Here is a 24,667-nt window from a genome sequence, read left to right as displayed (position 1 = left end):
CCTGCTTTGTTATCGTCCTGCCTTCTTCGCGCACTCAAATCGCAAAACGCTAGACCAACAAGAGCTGCTCATTTGTATTCGTGGGTACTTCACGCGCCGTACAGCCACGACCAGAAGTAATTGGAACACGGGAGCGGTGGCCCAACTGCATTGCAGCGCGATCTAGCCGCGTTTGTAAGAACTGATAGGAGACTAAGCGCATGCCTACCTGCCGGCGTCGACAGTCCCTCTGCACAGATCTATCTATTTCATTTACCGGCGGTGCAAATAATCCTTCGCTGCTTCTCAGATACAGCACTGCAACCGTGATGGCGTTGATAGCGTCCGTCAGCGTTACGAGGACGCTCCCCGCGAGCGCGAACTGAGGAAACGGAGCTACTCTAAAGCGGTTCGGTGCTGGTTCAATGACGCGGCAAACGCTGCGTGACGCATCGCTTCGTAAAAAAGGTCTTTAAATTGTTCTCGAGTAGATAGCAACGCCAGCTGCAGAAAATCATACCCAAAGTTGACAAAGACCATTAATTCCAAGCAACGAACAGCGTTTTTATTTTATTTGTGTCAAGATAAGATATTAAAGAGCATATTAAAGATATTATAGACATTAAAGAGCGCGGGAAGCGTGCCCGCTGTCTGCTATCAGCGCCATCGGGGACGTACCTTTGCGTCCCAGAGGCGGTAAAGAACGATTCGAACCGCCGGTAAAAGGAATAGGTTGAGAGGAGCGGAGAGGCCATTGGCGCCGGCACACACGCATGCGCGTAGTCTCCTATCAGTTCCCACTAGCGTGGCTAGATCGCGCTGCAATGCAGTTGGGCCACTGCTCCCGTGTTCCAATTACTTCTGATCGTGACTGTACATTGGATTGCCGTAGTGCGTCGAAGAAACGATGAGGCGTTGCGTATTTCCGGAATGGTCTATTAGATAGCCGCAGCTTCAAAATGTATTTATCATGCTTCATGCGTTACCTCTGGCATCAGCGTCCGGGTGACGACCTTGTTGTACTTAATGCTACTGCAAAAGAAAAAAAAAAGATTAGATGGCGACGTTTACAAGACAGAGTGAAAGCAGGTGTTGCAAGGTGCGTCTCCCTGCTGTCCAATGCGACTCACGTACACGCAAGACCTGTGGCAATGGCAGTGCTTTCCGACGACTGGCAAGTTCATGATGGCGCGGATTTGGAGAACGCACTCTTCCTTGTCTCCTAAATGCCCCAAGACGGGAAACAAGCCGTTATTGGCCGGTGCACAAAGCGTCGCTGCAGTCGCTTCCTTACACATGGATTGCTCTGAATGTCACGTCAGCGGCCATGACGGTGGCTTCGCTGCTGGGCGTGTACCTCAAGGAGCTACACATTTCTCACCACCGAACGTGCTTTTCTCGACAAGAACAAGTATACGATCACAGCGACCAGCATGGAGCGGTGACATCACGTGCGAGCCATTTCTTGTTGGCTCAAATAGCACTAATGCCCGAGCCCCACTAGAGCGACAAACAGAAACAACCGACAAGCCTCAAGCACGCGCAGCATGCACGCGATGGCACCTTTGGCGGACTTGCAGTCTCTCGGCGCTCCTGAACTAAGCGCGAGCGGCCGTGGCGCGAGTGACTGCGAGCCTGCCAAAGTCACCTTCGCGTGGTGTGCTGCACATGTTTGAGGCTTGTCGGTTGTTTCTGTTTGTCGCTCTGGTGGGACTCGGGCCTGTGACCTTAGAACAAGATTGCGCCAGCTAATGGAAGCTACGCGCTGACTGGACCAGCCAACCGTCCACCCAGTACCACGTGACCACGTTTTGTGCGCATACTCGCGACCAGAAAGATGGATCGGGAGTTGAAAGGCAGTTGATTCATTGAACCGCCGATTACGTGCTTCCACCGGTTAATTTTTACGCCAGGAATATTTATTGTTACAGCAAGCGTGTTACTAGACCCTTTGAAAAAGTCTGTCAAGCAACACTGGCGGCCGCCATACTTTGGGCATCGTTTCCTGTGCGAAGCGTTTGATTGGATGCGAGTTCATGCCGAGTGGTGAAGCAACACCTCGTGTCGAATCCGAGAAAGCGCCGAACGGTGGCGCACCACTTGTGTTCAATACATGCCCAAAGAACTTGTCCAAACTATGGCGGCCTCGGAGCAGCTATCGTTGCACCTACTACGATAATTGTTTATATCAAGATGGTAATCGTTACATCAAGCTCTTATTTGTTGCGCTAAGTTGTTAAAGGGGTTATGACACGAAAATTAAACGGATAGATTATTCTTGAAATGGAATGCTCATAGGCTACTTAGTATATATACCAAGTTATGCCTGATTCACATGGTGCGAATTTGCCTGCGATTTCGCAATTGCGACGCCGTTCTTGCGGCACAACGCAGTTGCGGTGCGAATTCGACTAATTCGCAACTCCGTATTTTGCCAAACTTTCCTTGCGAACGGCCGCTCTTGCGAAGGGGACGGACAGCCAATCAAACAAACGCGGCTCGTGAAAGACGTCACGGTGGCCATAGCAACGTGGGAATCAAAAATACAAAAAATGCGTCACCTACGTCGTCGTCTTCGAAATTCGCTGCGGGGGTGGGGCGCCGGATGTGCTTCTTCCAAGTGAATATTTTTTCCCCGGGGGATGTAAGCTTCAGTTCGGCATTAAAACGAACTGGCGCTTGCGTACCACGGGAGGGTTGTGGTTGCTTCCTTTGTAAAATTGCAGGCGATAACAATTGACGCTTCTGTTCGATCACTTTGCGTAAGGGACTCGTGGCATAGAAGAAAGATCCTTTCTTCAAATCTGTTTGCAGATGACTCGAAGGTCTGTCTAGAAACTGAGAAACGCTGAACAGAACCTTGTTATTAAAGCCATTTGATAAAAATCGAGCTTCACATTTTTACGTATAGTGAAAATAACTAATTGATATGTAAACGCGCTGGACGCGTGCTACGCGAGCGACACGCGTGTAAAATGGCTTTAATTACAAAGTGCCGATCAGCGATTCTCTGTTTCTGGACAGACCTTCCTGTCAGATCCCCAAACAGATTTCAAGAAAGGGTCTTTCTACTATTCAATGAGTCCCCTACGCAAATGTCACACGTGCCACGCGTGACATTTGTCATAGAAATCTTGTGACAATTTGGTTTTGTGCATAGTTTGCGATTACTTCACTAACATGATTGTTTTGGCTTTTTTTTTGCATCTGAAAACCTGTGGTTTTTTTATTTATGTCGTTTCCTTTATCTTCAGTGTTTTGGTCATGTTCGCAATCGCTAATATTGTTTTGAATTAAAAAAAAAGCTTAATATTTACGTTAGCTTGTTCATGCTGACCTACACTGAGGAAGTACAGAATGTGTTTTGCACGTCCAGCGTGTCGTTCATTTCATGAAAGTCGGCCGATAAAACGAATTTTGTGTTTGGTAAAGACCCGATTGGGCAGCGTAGGTCCAACGAAAACAGTAAAATAGCACCTTACCCTGTGGGGAATCAGCCAGTACTCTGTCGATCTACTTTGGGCTATACCTGCCGCAAAAAGTGTCCGCCAGTTTGTCCGTAAAAGGGGCAAACACCACAACCAATTTTCTACAAAAAAAAAATTGACTGATTTGCAGGCAACAGGTTCGGGGTGGAAATGAACTAGAGAGATGACATGATGCAGGGGTGATTCAGAAATCAATTTTTTATTGCTGGCTTTAAATGTTGAAAGATAACAACTAACAAAAGACCAAAAAGATGCAATTACAAAAGAAAAAAAATATCAAGTACAGGCTCACCTTTTTGGCAGACATCAAATATGAATAAAGAGGAACATAACACGTTGCTGGAGTCATGGGGTGCACCGGCGCCAAAAGGCAAATATTTGCATTGTGCGCCGGTGTTGCAAGGCCGCCCACTCATCTACGCACGCCACCGACGATCCGAGTACCCCTTGTCAATGGCCAGACGAAATCGACCCCTACGTGACCCGGAAGCTACAACGCAAGGCACGACGAGAAGGAAACTGGCCGTGCCTTGTGTTATAGTTTCGTCGTAACCACGTAACCCCCTACAGCCCACTCCACACTGCAGAGAGGGCAGATGCTACGCTTCTTCGGCGTGTACAAACACACTCCCTCTCAACACTACATTACCTCCAGCACGTTGCAGATTTACCTGAACCACCTAAATGCGCACACTTCCGGAGACTACTGAAATAACTCTCACACACCAAGTTAAAAGGAAGCTGAAGCGGTTTTGTATTTGAGGAAACACATTCAAGTCGGCTTCATTTTACCTCCAGGATCTCGAATATCGAAATTATTTCTTTTATAATTTGGGGCATGGAGGTTGCAGAAAATTCTTTTCAGAGTACCACCGAAGGCCCTCCTTCCAGGAGCGTGTCGCCATAAAAGGAGTTCTCGGGATCTTCCTTCCAGCAGCGTCCACCACAGCTATGCACGCGTACTCTTGCTATTTTTTTTTTAAGAAGGGCATAAAAAGATGTCAACACTTGTGCCAGTACGGGGGAATACACCTGGCAAGCTAGGGATTGCATGCGCGGCCCTCGAGTGACACGAGCTTTGCGGCCGAAGGGCCCTCTTATGACGCCACGACGGGTCGGGTGTTTTTCGTGTTTTCTCGCGTTAAGTTACATCTTCGGAGAAAACGAACGCGATATTCATATCGACAGGATAAAACTACGCTAGAATCAAGCTCCATCTCATTTTTTTTTTTAAGAAGTGTTCCGGCTCCCTTTTAAGGACTGCGCCTCAGCTCAGGATCTTGCAGAACGTGCACTGAAAACACTCGTCCCACTTATCCAACCAAGGATCTCAGAGGACTGTGTCACTCCCCCACGGGCGGCAGAGTATAAATCACGTCCACTCCTAGTTAAGCACATTAAGAGCGTACATGAACAGGAAGAGTCCCTAATTTAATCCCCCTCCAGTAGCACCGGTTTTGGTACAATACAGATGTTTCACTTTCTCTGTTCAAAGTCCTAGTGGGCCTCACACGGAAGACGTCTCACACCAGAGCGCCCGTTCAAAAGTGGCTAACTTGCAGCGGCAGAATATTGTTGTAATGGTGGCCTCAGCTCCCTATTCCACTCGGAAATAGGCCAGACGATCCTCACACACAAAAACTTGAAAACTTCGAGATTTGTCACCGTACCACTGACACTACTTAGGAATTGAGTCCAGCGCGGTTCCTTTGCCATGACACTGCAGCTTCCTTTACCAAGTACCTGCGGTACAGGTCTCTCACTGCGGTGGCCACTATGTTGCATTTTCGGACAGATTGGTCGACGTGCCGTGATCTCAGCCTCGGTAGGTGGAGCAACCCGTTTGTCTGTTGAGAGACCTCCTTGCGCCACTGGCCATCAACGATGTTGCCGAAGTGGTCGACTTCAATCAGCATTGGCATTTAGCATGTGTAACTTGTCGTCTTGTAGGTAGTTGTGCAGTACACAAGCTGCGCGGGCGACTCCAGTGGCGTGGTCTGGGAGGAGGTCGATTGGCCTGCGGAAGATGCAAAATCTAGTAGCCAAAATTTCGAATGCGTTCTGGACGCACCTTCTGGAAATGGGACAAAGACAACACTGTGATTTTTGTTATTATAATGCAAGTGCAACAATTCTAAAGGTTACTTCGCTCTACACAGTCGATAGTTGAATATTTTTAGATAATCGCTGAAATATCAACCAGGACAGGGCCTCAGAAAGTCCAACCTCAGTTGAAATGCCTCGTCTCCAACGAAGACGGACGCGGCGATAACATGGGAAGATGGCAGCAGATTTGGTGGTGGACAATTCAAGGCAGCTTGACTGAGGCACTGCCCTATCCTTGATGCCTTGAAGACGCCACCATCACTTTGGTGGCCATACGCTCCAGCGTCTGTGGCCATAAGCCTCGACTTGCTGTCCACGACGGCCATCAGCACTACAGAGCAGGTTACCCTGAAAAGCCGAATGTTACGTCACTTCATGCGCTCTTCCAAAACATGATATGTGTTAAAGTAAATTTGTAGACCCATAAACAGCACCTTGTAGTTATAGTACAGGCTTCAAGAATCGGCAAGGGCTTCGATATGTCCGTGGTTTCCGTCAACGTTCCCCACACAATGAGGAAAATTCCGCCCTGTCTCAAAGCCCTTGGCAATTTCCCTTGGTCTGTGATTCTTAATGGGAGCTAGAAGTACAGCACAGAGTTCACACATGGTTTTACGTTGTTATTTAAAAGCCGTTCATGTAATCTTTACCTATAGTAATACTGGTAATAAATGCATCCTCAAATATGAGAAATACTTGTTGACACTTAACAATTGCGAATAATTTTGTAACTGGATCTGAAAAGCTGTGTGTCTGTCTTTTTTTTTCTCCCTCGCTCCTTTTTTTCTACGTTCAGCTGGAAACTTTCAGAAGCATGTTTAGCCAACTAGCCCAGCTCCAGGCACACACCACTTACTTTTGTAAGCTATCATATTATGCCCAAGTCAGGCCGGTGTCAGACTGCTTATACAAAAGACAAAAAACAGTCTGCAGACATCGATCGAACGCGACTCACTGACGCATCTGTGTTTCATAAGCCGCGTGACAGGCTGCTCCTTTTATTGGTTGCCGTGCGACATAAAAAAGCAGGGATGCTGCGGTGCCTCAAATTACTATTTGTCTGCAAACTGTATTCGTAGGATGCGTAATGTGTGACCCCGTCTTTCGAAGGTGGCGCAGTAATAGCATTGGGGCCCTCAACATCCTCAGGTCTGCAGCCCTCCCTTCCCAAGTTCGTCCCTAGAATCATAAATCAATGGCTCTCTGTTGTGTAAACTTTTTGAGAAACCATTTTTGACAGTACAGCCTTCAACATGATTCATTTAGATATTTCGGCTGCGAATAGTTAGGAGCAGCTGCAAAGGACGAGTTAGCTGCAGTGATTTGTACACCCGACTCCCATAATTATCTCCAGGTGGGGTGTGACACCCCCCCCCCCCCCCCCCAGGATGTCTTAAGCAATGTATATAAACCTAAAGCCAGCCCCTTCTAACACCCTCTTATTTATCTCCAGGTTGGGGGCGACACCCCTCAGAATTTCTTGACCAATGCATCTAGACCTAAGGCCACCCCCTCCCAACAGCCCCCCCCCCCCCCCCCCCCCCCCGAATAATTGCAACACCCCCTGATTTAGAATTCTGGATGATTACGTGGTTTGGTAGTGTGTAGAAAGAGTACACCGGGGCAGGGGGGGGGGGGGGGGGGGGGAACTTGAATTCATCAATTTCCCAAGACCACCACTGTGAGTCTTGTTGTTCGTCATGATCTACATCTTTAAAGGCGGTATTTAGTGGACGCCGTATTGGCGCGCATTGTTCGCAGCTAGAGCTCAAAAAGAACTGCTACGTACTGCTGGCAAAGATAAACAATCTTGACGGTGTGAAATATACGTTGCAGAAGCGTTGTGCAAATTCACTAACAGCACGTGCTCTCAACAGCAACCGGCGCAAGCTATGGCCCCCAGTGAATACCACACGACCGGAATACCACCTCCATTTTCAAGTGTTTTTTTCATTACGACACGCCAGCGACTCTTTCACAGCATGCATGCGACACCAAGGATACGGTTGCTTTTTGATGAGGCGCGTTTTTATTGGCTGTCTTTTCGTACCGTCGCAGCGGCGCTGGTGACGTCTCGAAAGATGTTTGACAATTGACGCAGCTCCGATTATTTCATAATCGCATTGAACCTGCCTGTTTGCCGCAACAGCGCCGTCGCGACTGCGAAATCGCAACTAAAATCGCTCCATGTGAAACCGTCCTCTTTTCCACAAGTTACCAAAAACGAAATCAGATTTCTTTGCTTACCTTCATGTGTTTTGGGTGAAGCACCTTTCATATATGCGGACATCTGTCATGCACGATGGATGCCCCTGTTGACACTCCAACCTTGAATTGCAGTGCAAGATCCTGCATTGACGTTGCCGATGACAGGTACCTGAATAAAAACAAAACATTGCTGTGTACATTAATGTCTGGAAGCCGAGAAACTAGTAATGAGTTCGCCATATAAACCAGTTTAATTGCCCCTCGTATTCACTCCAAACAGTGAAGTTTAAAGAGAATACCGTTTTACCTCAAAGTAATAGCAAGCCGCACCCGCGACGAAATGGGCTCTCTGACGACATATTGCTTCGTAGGCTTTGTTTCCAGGCGAGTGTGGAGTCTTTCAAAGGCGTTCCGCATTATCCAGTAATATCTTCGAAGCTGCTCCGGGTCGCTGTGCAGCATAAAAAGGGTCTGCAGAGAAAAAGTATTCCAGAAACCTGCTCGCAGAAAAGCACAAGTCGACTTACCAATGAGTAAAACTCCGATTCTTTGGCTCTGTTTTGCCAGCACGGCCTGACCCGCCATCGCCGCGGGCTGCCGTCTAGGAGCAGGAGTTTCTTTTCCGCAGAAGTAGGTATTCCTTTTTACAGAGCAGTCTGAACTCGTTGTCATCAGCGGCCATTATGCTCTATGAAAGTCAAGACGCGCTGCTACTTGCCATCTTTCAATATGGAACATCGTCCACGTGACGAAGCCACCGGGACAACTGTTCGCCTTGCGCGACATGCCAAGCAACGCAACAAAGCTTGCTCAAGCAGTTATGAGCTGTGACTCTCCCGGTGTCCTTGTCGCGTTCGTCGTACTCGTTGTTTTCGTCGTTTTCGTTGATGCGAATGCAGTCGATGCAAACGTCTGAATCGGCCCTAAATATAAGTATACGGCGTACTTTTTACCAGAAGCTAATAAATAAATCTGAAAATTTTATAATTTTGTTAAATATCAAAATTAGTATCGCCAAACGAATTCAAGGTTTCCAACCATGTGCTTCGCAAGTGCGAAAAATCGCATATGTTCTCAATCAATGTGAAAGGAAACGCGAAATTTCGCATGTGCGGTACATCGCGTCACCGATTTCGCAGGAGAAAATCGCACCATGTGAATCAGGCTTTACGCAATTTTTAGAGCTCTGATAATTGCAATATTCAATTTACGAATTTTTATAATTTTCATCTGGCGACCAGGCAACACTGCTCAAGTTAGTCACACCATGGTGTCCATAAACCACGTGACTATGAACACTCTCTCATTCTAGGCGCCCCCATGATCGCCCAAGCTCTTTTCGTCGCGGTACGGACAAAACCGCTCAAACAGCTCGGTAAACTGAAAGCTATTCTCGCTCTCGCCCTCCGGCCGGTTGACCTTCCACCCTGCATGCGCCTGCGAGATATTCCCGGACGACGGTGACCACGGCGAACTCGTCGTCGCTGGAGCTCGTCGCCAGCGGGTCGCAGTCAAAAGGAACAGCTTCCAACATCTCTTGATAGCAATCACTCTCATCGCTGCTGCGATCAATGTCGAACACTTCGACAAGGCGATCGATGCCGTAGACGTAATCGTCACGGACCGGATGCTGGAAACGTGGAAGGTGAACGAGGAAGCTGAGAGTTGATATGCCAAGAAGAGCCGAGTCTGTGAGTGCGTGCAAGTAGAAACCACGCTGGAGGCTGGCTACGTCATCGGCCTCCAGGTCCGCCCGGATCTGCCCCTCCGAGGGGCCCGCATATAAATCGATTTATCCACGAAATTTTCGCGTCTTTTTCAAAACAAATTTAGAAGGATTATAGGAACATACAATGGGTCCTAGCTGAATAGTTATGTAATATTTTATTTTTGGCGTGTCATAACCCCTTTAATTGCGACATCAAGCAGGTCAAATGTTATACAGGGTATTTAATATTAATTAAAACCAGTTTGTTAAAAAAAAAGAAGGGAAAAAGGGGTGAGAGCTAGACAAGTGGCGCCTTCACCGTGTATTTGTTAAGCGAGAAAGACATTAGATATGACGGTATAATCCTCATAGTCAACTTGATAATTAACTAAAATCACTTAATTAACTTTTCGATATTGGTTTTAGAAGTCGCGTTGAAATTGCAGTGTTGACGGAAATTTCTATTAGAGGCTAGACCCATTCAAAGGTATTGCAAAAAAAAAAAAAGAAGAAAAAAAGAAAAAATAGCTTTCGAGATGTTTTTGATACATTTTGACGTTATTTAGCCCCATTTAAACAGTGAGCGCAAAAAGAGTGCCGCTAGCCAGTGTGCCGTAGTCGTTTCAGTCATGTCGTCACTATACCTTAGAGCTGGCAAATTGCTTGCATGTTTTATTACGAATCACTTTACCTAATACTTTCCAAATCTATTTAAATTGCACTACAAGTTGCCACAACATAGAGTAATTAATTACGATTACAGATTACTTCGGAAAAGTAATGACATTACTCCGAAATAACTTGTTTTTGACCATAGTGGAAACGTTACTGAAGTCTCATTCTGCACTTACGTAATCATCTCTTGAACAGTAAGTATATCTAGACCAATGCAGAGAATTCGGAGTGTCTCCGATTTTATATGACACCTTTTCACAGTCACCCTCTTCCTTTATTATTTCAATCTTGGCATCCACGCGTCACTTGATGCATTTCCGCTTTACTTTTTGCCCGCTTAAAATTTCTCGGAGCTGCGTTATTTTAAGCTTGCTTTGCATTCTGCACGCGCACAAAACTTACCGCTCACAAAATAATTTATTAAATTACTAAATTATTTACACGAAAAAATAAGTTATTTACATTACTCATTATTGCAAAAAGTAATTAAATTATTTTGCATTAATTTTATTACTGCCACCTCTGCCATCTCGGCAGCGTGTTATTAAGGGGTGCGCCGACGACAGAAGGGGAACCGTGGCTGAACGGCTGCGTCACTCTTCCTAGCGTCCCTGTGGGCCGGGCTTGCGGCGCTCTTATTGCGCGTAATTTTTACATAGGGCTAAAAACCGTGAAAATGTATCAAATAATATCCAAAGAAAAATTACATTTTCGCAAATCCTTTTAATAGACCAATGTCACCAAGCGTTCGGCGCATGCGTGACGCCGCCCTAACTTTAGTCATAGCCTTCTCGGCTAGGCTTTCGTTCACATAAGAAAATGGGCAGTACACGAGATGGCTCGTGTTGTCTCGTGCTCTGCACGCGCTGAGCTCCAGCGAGGTTGTCGCACGCGCTGTAGAAAGACCAAAGCTCCCTCGATGCATTGCGGAAGCGGTGGCCGCAATGCATGGAGCTGGTGACGCCGGTCTATTGGTCTGGCCTAGTCTAGCCTCTATAATAGTAATTGCCGTCAATACTCCGATTGCAACATGTCCCCTAAAACCAGCAATGACACATTTAATTAACGGATTTAAGTTAATTAGCCAAATTGACACGACAATTATCCCCTCATCTAATGTCGGGCGAGCTTGATAATTGCACGGTGAAGACGGCACTCGTCTAACTCTTACCTTTTTTCAAAAGATATGCTCGAATTAAAATAAAACGTGCCTGTATATTGCCGCCTGCCAAGAGCTGAGTCAGCAGCGAGCACGACTCCCACGCCGCTGGCTTGGGTTTGATCCCCTCCAGCGCTTTTCCCTTTTTGTCTCTCTTTTGTTTGCATGACTAAAATGTTCCAGATGACTCGAGGATCTTGTTGTTTGTTCAAGCTTGGGAGCTTCTAGATATCCATGCGCTTACGAAAGGAGCTTCGCATGGCTGCTTGAGGCAGTCGTCCTTCCGTCGCCGTCAAAGAATGCACGGTCCTTGTTACTTTATGCTTCTCGGCACAAGTTCGCCGCCTTAAACGTTCATTTTAAGTTATAGGAATCAAGTTTATGTTTTTATTTGTGACAATAGGAAGCTCAATTTTAAATCAAGCTGAGAATTGTTACATCAGGCATGTTGCTCTGGGGTGAGAATAAGTGACGGGCTCACACGTGACCTAATAAGTATGAAACACGAAAAGACTTCGCCAGTAAGTTGCTAACCTAGTGGATTGAGCCGAGAAATACATAGCCCACCGCATTTCTCCCGAGTGAATACAATGATAAGAAGATTCGAGAATTTTCCGCGCGAACTGACGAGTTAAAATACGAATGTTTTCCTCAAGTTGTTCAAGACTGGAACATGCTGCCCGATTTGATAGTATAGAGCTGCCCTCTGTTTACTTATTTTTTGATGGTTATCTTTTGTATAGTTTCGTATTGCTCTTAACTATGCTTTTTATAATGTAGCATAGCCTGTAGCTGTATTGTGTATTCTTTCACCCCCTCCCCCATTGCTGTAATGCCCACCGGGTAACGAAGGTATAAAATAAATAAATAAAAGAAATAACCATTTTCAGCAGCTGCTCCGAAGCCGCCATATTTTGGGCATCCACTGTGAGCACGTATTAGACACGACTGCTGCGAGAGTGTTCGGCGTGAGTCGAAGCCAATCACATGCTATTCGCAGAAAGCGATGCCCAAAATATGGCGGCGCCAATTATTTAGTGGACTCCTGAAAAAAAAATTCTATAATTCACGAGTGCATTTATAACCGAAAAGGTGACTGCTAGCCTGGTTCGCACTCTTGCGACAGGCAAGAACACACTGGCGCCATCTGTCGGGTAGCTGCGGAACACACATGCCATTCCCGTATATTATTTCGCGCATCATTCTTTCTTCATTGGCTCGGAAAAAAGTTTTAAAGTTTTCTCATAGATAGTACCTACATTTGATCTCGCAAATAGCAGAAAACCTTCGCTCTATAGTAAAATGCAGTTTCAGGATCACCTCATGGCGCCAGCGTGTTCTCTCGTCGTAAGAGGGCAAGAGATCACAAGGACCGGGTCGTAAGCAAATGCGACTGTGTGAACCAGCCTTAAAGAAAGCGGAGTGTTTAGTTGAGTATACCCTCGCAGATCGGGTACGTCTTTCCCTTGGCGTTGGTCGTTATGGGGAAGTCCCGGGACTCGCAGCCGCACCGATGGCGTACCAGGTCCTGATGGCAGAAGCTCATGCAGTCCTGGGGGCCATCGGAGTTGGTTCATTATTATCTTATTTTCTGAATGCCGTTCACCCCTCACGGGGGCTGTGACAACTATGCGGAGTAGAATTTCACATTTTAGCGTTTAAAATACATGTTCACTTAAATTATACAACAGAAAGCAAAACAAACAAGAAAACGTATGAAAGCAATAAAATTCCACTCTGGTGAAGAAGGAAGACCAGCGGAGCTGTAAAATGGAAAGTAATGGCCGGCCGCAAGTCAGCAAGCCAGAGTGGAAAGGCTGCCGCCATCTATGAGCCACGGTGGCAACGACATACGTGGTTTGCCGCCGTTGCTCATAGATGGCGGTAGTTGTCCAGAGTTTTGGGTCGACATTTCTTTGCGGGTGACACGATCCTGGAGAAACTAGCCCTTAACAGCTCCCCTGTAAAACTTTAACTGAAACACTCTACACTTCAATAGTACAAAATATAAGTTCAAACAGTCAACACTAGTTATCCCTTCCTGTTATGAGAACGAGCAAAACTATATATGTATTTAACGGATTATATTACATGATTTGAAATACCATTTGCAATTTCCTGTAAACAGTCTAGCGACACAATATTCTGCGGAAGGTTATTCCAGTCACGCATAGTTCTGGGAAAAAAACGAGTACCTATATACGCCGATATCGTATTTCGAGAGCTAAAACATAAAACGCGTCTTCTACAACCCCCCCCCCCCCCCCCCCCCCCCCCTCCCCCGCAGTCCCAGTCCAGTCCCAAAATTTTGTCCCAAAGTTTTGTCCGTTCTTCCGTGCATTAATTTAGAGTCCAAGTTAACACCTATACGCGTTTAGTTTCCCCCCACTTAATTTAGCGGGGAAATTCATAAAAATATTGGTTTTTCTCTCCCCCCCCACCCTTTGTTTTTTCGAAACGACTGTTCTCTGTCTTTTAAACAAATTTACTGCATTTCATGCATCAAATCACTTCGGAAATAAAAGTCGCTGCCATTGCCATGTTATTGCTTGGTAGGACGGCAAGCTGCAAAACCCACGCTCTGGGAACAAATCTCTGTAATGAAAAAACTTTTGCTGTGTAAAAGTGTAAAAAAAAAAAAATTGGTTGAAGTTACATCTAATTATTCATTGTCAGTCTTCATTCCTTTTCCTTTCCATCATTTTACCGTCAGAAGCATTTACATAAACGGCGGTGTTTTGTTGTGCAGTCCACGGCTGTGAAATGCGAACGATGTAAAGTAGTCACATTGATCATGCGTAATACAGAAGACAAGGTATTTGCGGCAGACACGGTTTTCGTTGCAGACACGTTGTTTACTGGAGACGCTAGAGAGTTCTAGGGAACCGTTTTCGCACATCCGATACGGTACTGTGGACCCTCCGGTACGCACTGCGCATATGCTACCGCAGAAAGTTTCTTAAAACTCTGTATTAGGGAGTTTTAGGGAAGCGTTTCTGCACATCCGATACGGTACGATGGGCCCTCCGGCACGAAGTGCGCATGTGCTACCGCCCGCAGAAGGCTCGCGCATGCGCAGTGCGTACCGGAGGGCCCTTCGTACCGTATCGGATGTGCAAAGACGGTTTCTTAAAACTCTGTATTAGGGAGTTTTAGGGAACCGTTTCTGCACATTCGATACGGTACGATGGGCCCTCCGGTACGAAGTGCGCATGTGCTACCGCAGAAGGCTCGCGCATGCGCAGTGCGTACCGGAGGGCCCTTTGTACCGTATCGGATGTGCAAAGACGGTTTCTTAAAACTCTGTATTAGGGAGTTTTAGGGAACCGTTTCTGCACATTCGATACGGTACGATGGGCCCTCCGGTACGAAGTGCGCATGTGCTACCGCAGAAGGCTCGCGCATGCGCAGTGCGTACCGGAGGGCCCTTTGTACCGTATCGGATGTGCAAAGACGGTTTCTTAAAACTCTGTATTAGGGAGTTTTAGGGAACCGTTTCTGCACATTCGATACGGTACGATGGGCCCTCCGGTACGAAGTGCGCATGTGCTACCGCAGAAGGCTCGCGCATGCGCAGTGCGTACCGGAGGGCCCTTTGTACCGTATCGGATGTGCAAAGACGGTTTCTTAAAACTCTGTATTAGGGAGTTTTAGGGAACCGTTTCTGCACATTCGATACGGTACGATGGGCCCTCCGGTACGAAGTGCGCATGTGCTACCGCAGAAGGCTCGCGCATGCGCAGTGCGTACCGGAGGGCCCTTTGTACCGTATCGGATGTGCAAAGACGGTTTCACGGTTTCTTAAAACTCTGTATTAGGGAGTTTTAGGGAAGCGTGTTTGTACCTCCGATACGGTACGATGGGCCCTCCGGTACGCACTGCGCATATGCTACCGCAGAAAGTTTCTTAAAACTTTGTATTAGGGAGTTTTAGGGAAGCGTTTCTGCACATCCGATACGGTACGATGGGCCCTCCGGCACGAAGTGCGCATGTGCTACCGCCCGCAGAAGGCTCGCGCATGCGCAGTGCGTACCGGAGGGCCCTTCGTACCGTATCGGATGTGCAAAGACGGTTTCTTAAAACTCTGTATTAGGGAGTTTTAGGGAACCGTTTCTGCACATTCGATACGGTACGATGGGCCCTCCGGTACGAAGTGCGCATGTGCTACCGCAGAAGGCTCGCGCATGCGCCGTGCGTACCGGAGGGCCCTTTGTACCGTATCGGATGTGCAAAGACGGTTTCTTAAAACTCTGTATTAGGGAGTTTTAGGGAACCGTTTCTGCACATTCGATACGGTACGATGGGCCCTCCGGTACGAAGTGCGCATGTGCTACCGCAGAAGGCTCGCGCATGCGCAGTGCGTACCGGAGGGCCCTTTGTACCGTATCGGATGTGCAAAGACGGTTTCTTAAAACCCTGAATTAGGGAGTTTTAGGGAAGCGTGTTTGTACGTCCGATACGGTACGATGGGCCCTCCGGTACGCACTGCGCATATGCTACCGCAGAAAGTTTCTTAAAACTCTGTATTAGGGAGTTTTAGGGAAGCGTTTCTGCACATCCGATACGGTACGATGGGCCCTCCGGTACGAAGTGCGCATGTGCTACCACAGAAGGCTCGCGCACGCGCAGTGCGTATTGGAGGGCCCATCGTACCGTATCGGATGTGCAAAGACGGTTTCTTAAAACTCTCTATTAGGGAGTTTTAGGGAAGCGTTTCTGCACATTCGATACGGTACGATGGGCCCTCCGGTACGCACTGCGCATATGCTACCGCAGAAGGCTCGCGCATGCGCAGTGCGTATTGGAGGGCCCTTTGTACCGTATCAGATGTGCAAAGACGGTTTCTTAAAACTCTGTATTAGGGAGTTTTAGGGAAGCGTGTTTGTACCTCCGATACGGTACGATGGGCCCTCCGGTACGCACTGCGCATATGCTACCGCAGAAGGCTCGCGCATGCGCAGTGCGTATTGGAGGGCCCTTTGTACCGTATCGGATGTGCAAAGACGGTTTCTTAAAACTCTGTATTAGGGAGTTTTAGGGAAGCGTGTTTGTACCTCCGATACGGTACGATGGGCCCTCCGGTACGCACTGCGCATATGCTACCGCAGAAAGTTTCTTAAAACTCTGTATTAGGGAGTTTTAGGGAAGCGTTTCTGCACATCCGATACGGTACGATGGGCCCTCCGGTACGAAGTGCGCATGTGCTACCACAGAAGGCTCGCGCACGCGCAGTGCGTATTGGAGGGCCCATCGTACCGTATCGGATGTGCAAAGACGGTTTCTTAAAACTCTGTATTAGGGAGTTTTAGGGAAGCGTTTCTGCACATTCGATACGGTACGATGGGCCCTCCGGTACGCACTGCGCATATGCTACCGCAGAAGGCTCGCGCATGCGTAGTGCGTACCGGAGGGCCCTTCGTACCGTATGGGATGTGCAAAGACGGTTTCTTAAAACTCTGTATTAGGGAGTTTTAGGGAACCGTTTCTGTACATCCGATACGGTACGATGGGGCCTCCGGTACGAAGTGCGCATGTGCTACCGCAGAAGGCTCGCGCATGCGCAGTGCGTACCGGAGGGCCCTTCGTACCGTATCGGATGTGCAAAGACGGTTTCTTAAAACTGTATTGTTTGCTGGGCACACGGCGTTCGTTGCAGACTTGATGAGAGTCATCTCCCGACACGCCTCAAGCATATTCCAAGCACGCTTCCTTCATCTACGCTTGGAACTTCTCTGTAACAGTTTTTGTATGACCAATGTGGCAGGACCGTCTGACAAGGAAGACAGACAGTGTCTACACACTCTTTTTTTTTGTAGTGTGGCCGAAACAAAAAGTTTTTGCACCTTTGTGTGGCGTCGAAGCGTTTTGGCAACTTACCTCTTTGGTGTACCTGGTGGCATTGGTAACGAAGTGCTTCAAGTGTTTGGGCCAGGTGTTCCTGCACGGGTGCTGATATGGCTCTGGCAGGGAGGTACGCTTGTTCTGCACTCGGGACACATGACCATGTAGCACACGTCTATGCGTCACCACGATGACGCGGAGAAATACAATATAGAATGGGTTGAATTAAGGCCAGCATGACACAAACAGCGCAGCGCTAATGAATACTAGGAAAAACGCTGTTGCAGCGCTAACTTCAACGTAACTTAGCCCTGATGTAGCGCTGCGCTGTTTGTGTGAACATATATGACTTTAAACGATATACCTTTGCTGAACTGCATCGTGTATGCACTTCATTGAAAGTACCTATACCTTTATTTTTATCTTAATTTCTGCCTGTGCTGTCTGCCTGTGGATACTTTTTCTATAGGCCAATGAAGTGCCCTATCAGGGGCTGCACTTTGCCAGGGACTGTACCCTACCAGAAACTGTACCGGCTACCAGGGACTGTACCCTATCGGGAACCGTATCTTACCAGGCGCAGGCCAATATAGGTGGAGTAGCCTGGCTCCACGAACACGGCGTCGTTGCAAATGTCCGGCTGGAATCCACGGCCGTGAACCATGACGATGAAACCAGCTTCAGTGGACGTCGGCAGGTATTCGTCTAGTTGAGGGTCAAGCATCACTACCAAGCCTGCAAGATACACTATACTCGGTGACAGGTTTGGATTTCTAAGGAAGCTCCTCCCACCTCTTTCTGCTTTAACAGAGTGAACGCTGGAGAGGAGGTCACTCCCTTCCCAGCGTTCGCTCTGCTAAAATGGAAAGAGGGGGAAGTGCTTCTCCTGCATGCTTATCCTGTCAACGACTATACATTCATCCCGAAGAAAAAAGAAGAGTTACCAAGGTAGTGGTGGGGCAGGTGCTTAACAGTCACTCGTAAGTTAATCGTTCAAACTGTGCTTCTGCTTTTTTTTATCACTCGCTGTTGATCCTTTTTGGGGCTTCGTCTGCTCTCCGCGTGTGAAGAATATAATAATTAGGGTTCAGACGAATGAACTGATGTCCTTACCGTCTTCGGTTCTAGACGTAGTCTGGTAGTGGTAGAAATCCTCTGTGACACCGCCGGCGACTTTGCAATGAAAGCAGAAGCAGTTGCCGAAGCGAGAGTCGAACGTCGGAGCGAAATATCTGCACCGTGTTTAGGAGAAAAGTTTATACCGCATACGCCATAAGAATAAGCAAAAAATGCAAGGAGTATCACGTGGTTCTTCACTGACTCCGAAAAGTTATTGTGCACGGTGGAAAAAAATTACGATTTATTAATGTCAAACAAATAAATCAGACCTCTTAAATTTAAATCAGATTTATTTGATTAAAATTAGGTTACAATTATTTACATCACTGTAGCTTAAAAATAGTGATTCTTTATCAGTAGATGCATTTTAAACATGACATATTGATTTATCGATCCGCTAGATCGCTCTAAACAACGCGAAAAAAAGAATTACTGTAAGTGTAACAATTTAATTAACAACGTCTTTTCGATGTAAACACTGCCACAAAAAAAAAAAAGAAAACAAAACAATTTCAGTTTTATTCACTGAAAAACGCTTTATTTGCTTTTTCTTTCGCATTATGATTTTCTTTCTATAGGACATTACTTAACTGACAAACGCAGTCGACGGTACAAATTTGAACGCTCCGATTTGCTCAGAAGAGCACTGCTATTTCGCTTGTGTCCAGCTTATAAATCTCTCTTGCCTGATGATCCTTCAATTTAAATGAAAACAAGTGCACATAGAAAGCAACATATTATACACGAACGGTAATTGTAAAATACATTTCCGGGATTACTTTCGCAGAAAATGCTTGAAAAAAAAAAAAAAAAAAAAAAAAAAAAACATATCAAAAATCGGTGTGATTCAAATCAGGATTTAAATTGTATTGATTTTAATATTCACCTTGACGCTGATGGCTGTACCGTTCTGGTTTCACTCCGTGCGCAAATGCACCACCCACATCACCAGCAGAGTCAAGCAGAGTACGATGGCCAAATCACAGCATAGTCAGCTGTTTAACGCAAGCTGGGACCACGGTACGTATCATGCACGATCAACCACGAGGATGGCTTTTAGCCGAAGTTCGAGTGAGTGGACGAATACCTGTGTCCGTTGCAGTTCTTGCGCCCATACTCGCAGCCGACTACAACGTCGTCCAACTGATGCGCCAGTTTTTGCACAGTCCTCAGTTCGTCCTTCTTCATCTGGGCCACCCAGAGCCTCAGCTTATCGCGCAGATCCAGGTCCTCGGCATTCGGCTACAAAAGAAACCCAGGGATGAAGTCGCCTGAAATGCCGCGCGCGTAGATTTCAAATGGAAACCACAAGTAAAGATGTGCTGCGCTGATGGTCCTACAGAGGGTCTGGCCCTTCCCTAAGAGAAAAGAAGCCAACCGGAATCTTGCCTCCTCCCCCACTCCCCCCTTAACTCCAACCTGAAGTCGCGGTGACATTGTTTATACATCGTACAAAAGACAGGGTGTTCGATAATGACACAATCATCTACGTACACACCTCACGTATGTTCGAAGAATGTTTTGCTTCATGCATTTTTTCTTAGAACAAGTCTGAAGAGGGTTTTTGCATGACCTAAGGTATTCCTTGCATGACGGTCACCGTCATGCAAGAAATACCTCAGGCAGTATCTGCAGACTGCCTTTTTTATGAGGTATTACGTACAGGCCTTTGGCTACGAAACGCGTCTTTAGATTCCTCTGTCTCCGCAACTATACTACTACTGGCTCCACTAAAGCCTGCCTCTTGAGGCAGCTGGAGGCGTCGTCTGGCTTCTTGCTGACCGTTCTGACTGCTTCTACAAGGGATGTCCGGGAGACTGCCCTCTGCTATGTCACCTCGATGAATCTGAAGCAAAGTTGCCTCGTTTTTTTATGCGTGACAGTATAGTTAATTTGCTTGACCGTTGTTTGCAACGGGCGTAGAGATTTTCTTTCACTGCGGCGTGCTTACATTAACATAATTAATTTTATTCGTGTATCATTTTCTTTGCTCTGTGCGTATGTTTGTGCTATTTAATTTAATTCTTATTAACCGCCTCGGCGCAATGTAGCGAACAGTAGAACTACGCGCATAAGCTATCTATATGCCACGGCTTGCGCGATTACCGGTGCGCAATTCTTCTTCCACCCGGTTGACTCCTCGGGAGCGACCAGAATTAAAGCAAACGGCTCGTGGTAGGCAGATGAGCAGCGGGACGCTGGTGGGGTCTCCAGCGTCACACACTACCAGTTTCACACGGCTGCTTTCTGACGGTAGGCTAACCACGTGCCTCGCTACGACGCGATTGGATCGCAGGGATGGCAGCTTTCGCCGTTCGCCAAATTAGACTGAGTCGGAGAGTTGCCTACCTTCTGCGTGAGCATGAAAGAAATACCACACGAAGCCAGTCGACAAAAAAAAAAAAAGACGTTGTCTGATACTCAAGGTCAATGCCGGAATGTACCTGTCACGAGCACAGGCGCACACGGGGTTCGTTCGAGACTCACGTCCAAGTAGACCGGCGGGTCGGCGCAGTTCCTCTTGAGCACGTCAGCCGGAATCCCGCTGTTCCTCGGGACTTCGTCTCCGCAGAGTCGGGACCTCCGCAGTGGATTCGCGTTGCAGATGGTCACGTCGGGAAAGCTGGGAGAGAGCTCCTGCTGGTACTTGTAGTTGATGATGACCGGGAACTCCCCGTACTCCTTGAACACGCTGATGCAGTCCCGGAACGTGAGCGTGGTCAGCACGCTGACGACGACGACCCAGACGCACTTGCGGAACACGCCGCCACGCCTCCCGCATATGACGGCGCAGCCGGGTCCTCCAGACTCCGCGACCAGGTCGCGATACCTGACCAGAAAGCCGTACTCACGCTGTGCTCATACCCCATACAAAAGACACGGTGTACGCGCAGATGATTTTGTCATCGTGTATGCACCATACACGATGACAAAATCATCTGCGCGCATGCCCCAAAAGATTCTCAGAGTATGTTTGATTCGTACGAATTTGTGCTTCTAGCATGTCGGCAGGTATTTTCTGTACAATCAATGTGGCAGGACGTTCATAGGAAGATGAACCACACCCAAAACAGTGTCTTCAAGCTGTCTATTGCTCGATGTATTAAGCAGTGTTACCGTGACTTAAAGAGCGGGGTTAAGATACGTAAGCAAATTGAGCCGGGATTATTACACTTCGCCTTACCTTAACGTACATATGCGGAGCGCAAGTTCGTCTGCTTCCTGCGCAGAGGTTGCAATGATGGAAGAAAGCCGAACTTTTATTGGCTGACTGAAAAAAAAAATAGTGGGTAGACCTCGAGGAATGTTGCATTGAGGTCTACCAGCTATTCTTTCCATCAGAGCCAATCAGAGCTCGGCGTCGTTCTGACGTCACCGCAACTCCTGCGCAAGAAGCAGACGACTTGCTCTCCGCACGAGCTCGAGCGCTTGAAGCCTGCTTGCAGTTCAGGCCAAGGTCACCGCCCATGACTGTCCTAGCTAGTACACCGGGAGCTCGAATACACCACGGGTACAAACCCTCTCCCCTTAGATAGTAACAAAAAGGCTCCAACTTTGAACGTGAGACCAGCGATGACTCTTAAAAGTCGTCGAAAAAATGCACTGGGATTTCTACGTGCCATCGAGGGATCCCTAATAACTCACATCGCTTGGTGCTAACGTAACGTTGATGTAGACTTATATGAATCTCTCTGCCTCTTACTCGATGAAAGAGTGCCGTGACAATACTAATATGGGCCTGTAGAAGACAATGCTAATATGGGCCCATAGAAGTTACCTCAAGCTATATTGTGGCTTTTTAACGTATAATATGGTTTTGGAGAGCTTTAGCTTGGCGAAAACATAAGATGGAAAAGCGTAACAAACGAGAAAGCACAATCGGAATGCATGTTCAAGACCTCGGTGCATAAACGATCACGTCTCAATCTACCGATTCCGAAGCGTAATATACGTGGGACGACCCTTTGGTGTACCTTAATTTCGGGGTGAATACTTAGGCTACCCTGGTGTACATGTGCGAGTGGTTTTTAAAGGGGAAAGATTGAACGCAAACCTATGCATGATGTACACGTACATATAACTCCAAGTGCACTGTCTACACGGAGTTAGTACAGAGGCAGCAGGGCCAGAATAGAAACCTCCTGGGCAGGCTGAGACACGGAGTCGACGTTTCGCTGAAAGTCTTCGGGTCCCCAAACGAAGCTGTGACTGCCAGTGCAAGACATCCCAGTTAATATCTTTTTACTACTTACTTAAACTGTGTACTGCGAAGAAGACACTGTCCTACGAAGAAACTTTACCGTGTAAAGGTATTATCTCATCTAGAAGCAGACTTCAGCGAGGAAAAGAGCCCATGCATATTTTAACGGGGAAATGTAGCGACAAGAGATGCGTAAGAATGGGTGAACTCTTCGTGGTTGTTTACTGATAATACTGACAACATTAGCGGGAGTTGTTTATCGCGCGACTCGTGCCTGCAATACTTCAAAACATATTAGAGAGTTTTAGTTGGTAATTTTGATATCTCCAATCGACGCTACCCGATACACCACCGGCGCCTTTGCGCATGCATCGTGTTGTTATCGTTATCGAATTATCGGAACGATATACGAAAACTCTCTATTAACGCTACAGTTCAGAACCTGTCTGCACTAACATAGCGAAGGTGCGGAGCTGGGTCGCTTCGGTGCCCTCAGAGCTGGAGTGTCCCGTGGGGGTCCCGAGCCCGCTGCTTTTGAAGAAATCAAACCCGGTATCGATTAGTCGACATATGGCGCGCGATATGTTTTCGGTCAAAAGTGTTACTTCCCCCGCGGGGGAACGCCTATGGGACAAATCGATTACTTAGTTCGGGAACAGCATGTTTTATGCAGTCCCTAATGCGTTGCTTCCTTGTGCCGCCATACGTTTTGGAGGGAAACGTGAGAAAAAGGCGTTCTCAAAATTCGCCCACTTCCAAACCGAGATTCCGAACATAGAAGGAAACCGGGAACATTCTAAGATTCGATTTGCCAATCGATCAAACGATTGATTGTCTGGTGGTGAAATCGAAGGACCCCCAATATTTTTGTTCATACTTTGTTTCACCATAGCTTGGCAAAGTGCGAACGCTACGGCCTCCTCGAGCCAATCAGAACGACGGAGGGAAGCACGTGGCAGCTCTCTGCAAAAGGAGTATCTATGACGTCAAGTAGTCACTAAAGCCACTATAGTGACTAGTTGGTAACAGGTTAAGTGTTCAGGGGAAGCTCCTCCCACCTCTTTACACTTTAGCAGAGCGAGCGCTAGAGAAAAGGTCGCCTTTTCCCCAGCGTTCGATCTGCTCAAGTGGAAAGGGGAGGGTCGAGTTTCCCCTGAACTCTTAATTAACCTGTTACCGGCTATAGTGGTCAATTGTCTTGTTTGGATGCTTTGACTGACTCGCTGAAACCGTAGGTTTTGCCGTTGGCCAGGCTATGGTGTAACGAACGAAGTGTAATTCTGTTGCGTGTATGTTTGAGCAATGAGCAATTTAGCCAGTGCAGTAAAATCGATAGCCTGGTGTCTTTAACGAACACCACGCAGTAGTGACACACGAACCCACGCCGACACGATGCTAATTACGATAGAGAAGGTCAGGGTTTGGGATTGAACCCATGGTCCCTTAATTCTGCAGCACGAGCTTTCGCTCTAAGTGCTCCGAGCTGGTGTGCGCTCGCACTCTCGGCCACCGATGACCTTGGAAAGCCGGCGTCACACTGCTTATCAACGAGGTAGAGGGGCTTAGAGTGACAGGGTGGCATCTGAAAGTAACCCTTAATTGGCAGCCCCATGTTGCACATTTTTGATACCATAGACACACGATATTGCAGTTTTACGTCTACATTTTAACGAAGTACAGCGTACAAATAATTGCTCATTGATCTTTAATAACAATACCGACGAGATAAGTCATGTTTCGTTTGCTTTAAGTCCAAAATGTGCTTTTACGTCAAAAAGTCGGGCAGCTTCGCAATGCTTCCGCTAGATGCTGTCAGCTGCGGTGCTGTATTTTGGGTTTTTATCGGAGCTAGACACTGATCTCTGAGGCTTACACTATTGGAAAAAATAGTTATCATGTTTTTTACAGCGTTCACAATACAAATCTCGGCTCAGTTTTGCGTAAAAGCCTCAGGATTTGGTACGGTCACGTGTCTAGTGGTCAATATTGTACGACATGGTAGCAGCCAGGTGGGGGTCACTTTTGCTTAGTGAACGGGATGCAGTTTTTCGCTCTAAGCCCCTCTACCTTGTTGCTGCTTGTACATCATACAAAAGAGAGTCTGCAAACAGATTCGAACGCAAGTCACGAAGAGATCCGCGCATCGAGTGCCGCATGGCAATGCGTTTAAGGAGAAACTTGGC

The 24,667-nt window shown here is 47.2% G+C and overlaps 1 protein-coding gene across 1 annotated transcript in view; it reads right to left on the bottom strand.

Moving 5' to 3' along the window:
* Nucleotides 1–22,509, bottom strand: part of LOC8040204 (acid-sensing ion channel 4-B-like) — a 35,453-nt gene extending 12,944 nt beyond the window's left edge. Inside the window, exons 1-9 of the mRNA XM_040220760.1 lie at nucleotides 22,397–22,509; nucleotides 20,771–21,113; nucleotides 19,371–19,525; nucleotides 18,278–18,396; nucleotides 17,739–17,899; nucleotides 17,201–17,305; nucleotides 12,764–12,875; nucleotides 1,114–1,201; nucleotides 966–1,011 (exon numbers count right to left, since the gene is read on the bottom strand). Of these exons, the coding sequence (XP_040076694.1) occupies nucleotides 966–1,011; nucleotides 1,114–1,201; nucleotides 12,764–12,875; nucleotides 17,201–17,305; nucleotides 17,739–17,899; nucleotides 18,278–18,396; nucleotides 19,371–19,525; nucleotides 20,771–21,113; nucleotides 22,397–22,509 (1,242 nt within the window). The remainder of the gene's footprint in view (nucleotides 1–965; nucleotides 1,012–1,113; nucleotides 1,202–12,763; nucleotides 12,876–17,200; nucleotides 17,306–17,738; nucleotides 17,900–18,277; nucleotides 18,397–19,370; nucleotides 19,526–20,770; nucleotides 21,114–22,396) is intronic.
* Nucleotides 22,510–24,667: the final 2,158 nt, after the last annotated feature.

Source organism: Ixodes scapularis, unplaced genomic scaffold, assembly GCF_016920785.2.
Source record: "Ixodes scapularis isolate PalLabHiFi unplaced genomic scaffold, ASM1692078v2 PGA_scaffold7__128_contigs__length_106722199, whole genome shotgun sequence".
NCBI lineage: Eukaryota > Metazoa > Arthropoda > Arachnida > Ixodida > Ixodidae > Ixodes > Ixodes scapularis.
The sequence above is the reverse complement of the archived record's forward strand: the minus strand, read 5'-3'. Positions and strand labels throughout refer to the sequence as shown.